Here is a 5545-nt window from a genome sequence, read left to right as displayed (position 1 = left end):
TTTATAGGCAGATGAGTGAATGGCAAAGTGAGTAATTCCCTTGGAGTTGTTTTCTTGACGCATGAAAGGGGCAATGTGAACAGTGCTTTGAGGGGCGCAAGTGGCTGGATGGGACAATTATTGTTGAGATTTGTCTTTCCTTCTGATCATCCCCATGCCTCGCTTTCGAGAGTTCCTGTAAAGAAATATCCTTCTGCAGCAAAGTCTAAATGTGACTGAGAAGTATGATCAATCCCTTTATAAAAAGACTGTAAAATTCCCCAACTTTCCACCCCATATTTCGGACACTTTCTAATGATGTCCTTATATCTCTCACAAGCTTCATAGATATTTTCTCCATAAAACATTCTATAATTAGATAGCTCTGCTCTAACAACAGCTTGGCGAGACATAGGGAGAAATCTTTCTATGAACTTATTAGAAAGTTCCTCCCAAGAGTGTATGGAACAAGGGGTGAGGGTTTTCATCCATGTTTTTGCTTTTGAGCCCAAGGAATGAGGAAATAGCCTCATTCTCATACTTTCCTCTGTTACACCCTCAGTTCTAAAATTATCACAGATATCTTGGAAGTTTGTGAGGTGTGTGTAAGGATCTTCTGCAGGGAGTCCATTGAAGACTCCTGCTTCCCTAATCATGTGAAACATGATAGGTTTGAGTTCAAAGTTGGGAGCTGATGAGGGAAGGATCACTCCCCTTTCTGGCTTGTTCCTGAAAGGAGCAGCCAAAGCTTTGAAGTTCTGTTTAGGAGGAATTTCATCATTATTGTTATTATGATTAGCCATATTTTCACAAATATTTTTCATGAGATCTCTTCTTCTCCTATGTAAAGTACGTTCTGGTTCAGGGTCGAAGAAGAACTCAGGTATTTCATTGGAGTGGTGAGAATCTGTTTCAGATTTTTCACTCATAAACCATAAAACACAGATAATATGAACAACAGAATATGTGACAGAATAAATATAAGAAAATGAAAATGAACTATACAGAGTATGTACTTAAAACAGTAGTAAGTAAAAAATTTAGTGTGTCTATCCCCGGCAACGGCGCCAAAAACTTGTTGGGTCAAAAGCTGTTGGGTGAAAAATATATTATGATGGAGAATGTTCTAGTTCGGTAAGAGAAATCACTTGTGTTCTCTTACTTTTAACCCAAGTGCGCAAGTGCACGCATCAAGTAATAAAGGGACTATTAGTGCCCAGATTATCGTTTCCACGAGGATAGAACTCTAATTAATACCTTAAACTATTTTACAAAGAATGAAAAATGAAAAGAAAAGTTAGTAATTGACCTGTTTGGTCAAACGTTCCCTACTGTCTTGACAGCGTTCCTCAAGAACAGTAGGTTCTATCTGACAGCAAACAGTTCATCGCTTCATTATGTATGACACCCTTCTTGTTGAGAGAAGGAAAAGAAATATTCATGAGAGATTTATAGATAAAAGATTGAATAAATAAAAGAAAATAACAATAGTAATAACAGTAATTAAGAGATAACAATATGGATGGTGTAAAACAGTTTTAACAAAAGGAAAAGATCCACTGATCCATTCTTAAATAGTTAGTCTCTCTACTCAAGACTTAACACTTTTGTCTTTGTTCCAGTCTCTTCACTGCCAACGGCTGATTCCTCAGCTTATGGACTAAATGGCTCACAAGTTTCCATATTCCTATGGCTCCCTTGACTCCAACAGTTACTTAGCACAGAACCTTAAAATGAACAAGGTGGTCCCTTATTCCTAAGGCAACCAGCAGTGTTGTTTCCACAACACTACCTTCCCCTTCTGGTTAAGCTGTCTGAAATTCCTTCCTTATGGAAGTTCCTTTCTCAGTATGTGTTCAATTTCCATTGATACACAATGAATTTAGCTTACTTAACCAGAGAAATACAAAAGCTCAGTACAAAAGTTTTGAGAATAAGTTTTTAAGAACTTTGCAGTTTTCCCGTTCCACAGGTAGTTTAGCCCATGGCTACTACTTTAAACATAATTATTCTAGACTGAAATCTCATAGACCCGAGATTCAGTTCAGAGATAACGAGTGAAAATGAGAGAAATAACACTTATATTTAAATGGAAACAACTTAGGTTACAACAAAATAGAAAGTGGAGAATATGGTTGTTGCTCATGAGGAGTTTCATATGGGTGATACAAAATAGAGAAGAAGTGTTATCACTTAACTACAGCTAAAACTATACAAAAGAAAAACGATAAAATAAACTAAGTGATCTCTTCTTAAGGAATTCGATATGTTCTTCGTGCTGGAACGTCCTACTTATAGGCAGAAGAGTGAATGGAAAAGTGAGTAATTCCCTTGGAGTTGTTTTCTTGACTGCATGAAAGGGGTGGTGTGAACAATAGGAACCGTTTATTCCCTACTGCGCAGGTTTCCTCTTGTTTGATTGCTGCACTGCTTATGCTTTATGGAAACTTATTTCCAACGTTTCCTGCAAAGTGGTCAGAAATATTAAATGAGTGGAGCAGGTGTTTTTAATGTTCCCAATTCGTGTCCCTTTTTATATATTTTCCAAAGACTTACGTCACCATCCGTTCCTGCTGTGTTTTTGTCATAAAGATATTAAACATGTGCTTTTAGTGCTAAAGTTGCTCATCATGTGAGAGAACAAATGATATTTTGCCATCAAAATGGGCTTAGATAGGAACGAATTTTCGTTCCATCAGTAATCTCGACTTAGCATCCTGTTTAGTCAATAAATATTTCAAAGCCGCATGGTCAGTATGTACAATAATTTTAGAACCTAGTAAATATGGTCTAAACTTATCAAAAGCATATATAACAGCTAACAATTCTTTCTTAGTAGTGGTGTAATTTATCTGTGCTTCATTCATAATTTTACTAGCATAATATATAACATGCAACAATTTATCTTTTCTTTGACCTAAGACTGCACCTATAACATAATCACTAGCATCACACATCAATTCAAAAGGCAATTCAAAATTCGGTGATATGATAATAGGTGCTGTAGTTAATTTCTCTTTTAAAAGATTAAAAGCAAACAAATAGTCATTGTCAAAGTTGAACTCTTCTTCTTTGACCAATAACTTGCATAGAGGCTTAGAAATCTTTGAGAAATCCTTGATTAATCACCGATAGAAACCTGCATGTCCAAGAAAACTACGCACACCACGACATTAGAGGGAGGGAGAAGTTTCTCTATAAGTGAAATCTTCGTTATATCTACTTCAATTCCTTTCTCAGAAATCTTATGGCCTAATACTATGTCATCTCTTACCATAAAGTGGCATTTTTCCCAGTTGAGTACTAAGTTACTCTTTTGGCATCTCTGTAAAACACAAGCTAAGTTAGTTAAGCATAAATCAAAAGAGGAACCAAAAATAGAAAAATCATCCATAAATATTTCAATAAAATTTTCAATCATATCAGAAAAAATGGACAGCATACACCTTTGAAATGTGGCGAGTGCATTGCAAAACCCGAAGGGCATACGTCTGTAAGCAAAGACACCGTAGGGGCAGGTGAAAGCTGTGTTCTCTTGATCTTCTGGAGCAACTGCTATTTGATTATATCCGGAATAGCCGTCTAGGAAACAATAATATGCATGCCCTGCTAATCTCTCTAACATTTGATCTAAGAATGGTAGAGGGAAATGATCTTTTCTTGTAGCGGCTTTGAGTCTCCTCTAGTCGATGCACATTCTCCAGCCAAAAATTGTTCTTGTGGGAATCAATTCATTATTTTCGTTATGCACCACCGCGATCCCACCTTTCCTTGGAACTGTTTGCACCGAACTCACCCATGCACTGTCAGAAATTGGATAGATCATGCCAGCATCTAGGGGTTTCACGACTTCTTTTCTCACAACTTCTTTCATAGTTGGATTAAGTCTTCTGTGTGGTTGTTTGACTGGCTTCACATCGTTCTCCATCAATATTTTATGAGTGCAAAAGGATGGGTTTATTCCCTTCAAGTCTGTAATAGACCATCCAATAGTTGTTCTGTGCTCTCTCAGCACTTTTAATAATTTTTCTTCTTCAATGGTTGTCAAGTTCACATTGATGATTACTACATATGTATTGTTTTCTACAAGAAATGCATACTTCAAAGTAGGAGGCAGCTCTTTCAATTCAACCTTTGGTGCTCCCTAAGTAACATCATCAACTTTCTTTTCTAACTTCTCAACCACTTGTCCTTCCTCTATTGCTTCTGTTGCATCTTGCAATATTTCTTCTTCTAATAACTCCAATTCCATTAGTGGTTGGAGTATTCCATCAACTGTTTCAAGTATGGCATCATGAATCACATCAACTGTAAAACAATCTCATCCGTCAGTTGGATGCTTCAAGGATTCAAGGATATCAATTGTCACGGTCTCTTCATTCACCTGTAACATTAGTTTACCTTGCTCAACATCAATGATAGCCCTTGCAGTGGCTAAGAAAGGTCTTCCCAGAAGTAATGGAATTTCAGCATCTTCTTCCATGTCTAATATAGTAAAGTCTGCAGGGAAGATGAATTTATCTATCTTCACCAAGACATCTTCAAATATTCTATCCGGCCTTCTGATAGATCTTTCAGCTAACTGTAATGAGACTTTGGTTGGCTTTAATTCGTGAATTCCCAGAGCCTTGCATATGGAGAGTGGCATTAGATTAATGCTAGCTCCCAAGTCACATAATGATTTTCCCACATCAATGTTGCCAATCTCTATGGAAATGCTAAAACTTCCTGATTCTTTAAGCTCCGGAGGTAACTTCTTCTGAATTATAGCACTGCATTTTTACGTCAAAGTCACTGTCTTACATTCTTTCAGCTTACGCTTTCTTGATAAGAGGTCTTTCATGAACTTTGCATAATTTGACATGTTCTCCAAGGCTTCAGCAAATGGAATATTGATTTGCAGCTTCATGAAAATATCTAGGAACCTGGACTACTGCTACTTTTGAATTTCTTGTCTGAGCCTCTGTGGATATGGAATTCTTGCATAAGGTGAGAGCTTCAATGGCTTTTCTTGATTTTCTTGAGCTTTCTTTTTCTCCCATTTGAACTCCTTCTTTTCAGGAACAACTTTCTCTGCAGCAGCTTCTTTAGGAACCTCTTTTTTCTTTTTCTCCAATATCAGTATTGGTGTCAGCATCATCTTCAGTTTTCTTCCTTTCCTCATTCTTTTTTCTTCTCCACTGGTTGAATTACTATTTCGCTACTAGTTGTAATGACTTTGCAGTGTTCTTTAGGATTTGGAATAGTATTACTTGGAAAGGTGCCTTGAACTCTTTCAGAAATTTTCCTTGATAGTTGCCCGATCTGAGTTTCAAGATTTCTAATTGATGCTTCTTGATTTCTCATTGCAGCATCCTGATTCTTGAATACTGTTCAGGTTTCTTACATGAATGAAGTTTTTTCATTTTTGAAAGTCTCTGAACCTTGGATGTAATCATTAGTCGTCTTTGAAAGTTGCATCAGTGCTTTCTCCAATTCAGAAGGACTACCTTGTGAAGGTTGTGGCTATGGTGGAATAGGTTGGTTAAACTGGTACTGAGTTGATTTATAATTGAACCCAAAGTGA

General features: G+C 36.9%; 1 protein-coding gene across 1 annotated transcript; it reads right to left on the bottom strand.

Moving 5' to 3' along the window:
* Positions 1–4123: 4123 nt before the first annotated feature.
* LOC133316280 (uncharacterized) lies at positions 4124–5143 on the bottom strand. Its single transcript, XM_061518011.1, has 3 exons — positions 4920–5143; positions 4381–4751; positions 4124–4287 (listed from the first exon to the last, which is right to left on the bottom strand). The coding sequence occupies exons 1-3, from the start codon at positions 5141–5143 to the stop codon at positions 4124–4126; spliced, it is 759 nt and encodes a 252-aa protein (XP_061373995.1).
* Positions 5144–5545: the final 402 nt, after the last annotated feature.

The sequence above is a fragment of the Gastrolobium bilobum genome, unplaced genomic scaffold (genome assembly GCF_033153095.1).
Source record: "Gastrolobium bilobum isolate Gb01-03AN ecotype WA unplaced genomic scaffold, APGP_CSIRO_Gbil_v1 utg6012, whole genome shotgun sequence".
In the NCBI taxonomy this organism is placed as follows: Eukaryota; Viridiplantae; Streptophyta; class Magnoliopsida; order Fabales; family Fabaceae; genus Gastrolobium; species Gastrolobium bilobum.
This window is presented reverse-complemented; position numbering and strand designations above follow the sequence as displayed.

What these genes read in the sequence shown, in the direction of transcription:
- LOC133316280 (XM_061518011.1), bottom strand. Translation starts at nt 5,143, where the DNA reads ATGAGGAAAGGAAGAAAACTGAAGATGATGCTGACACCAATACTGATA. An exon ending in CTCAGACAAGAAATTCAAAA is followed by an intron (nt 4,752 to 4,919) that starts GTAGCAGTAGTC and finishes GTAAAAATGCAG; the next exon opens with TGCTATAATTCAGAAGAAGT. An exon ending in TATCATTGATGTTGAGCAAG is followed by an intron (nt 4,288 to 4,380) that starts GTAAACTAATGT and finishes ATTGTTTTACAG; the next exon opens with TTGATGTGATTCATGATGCC.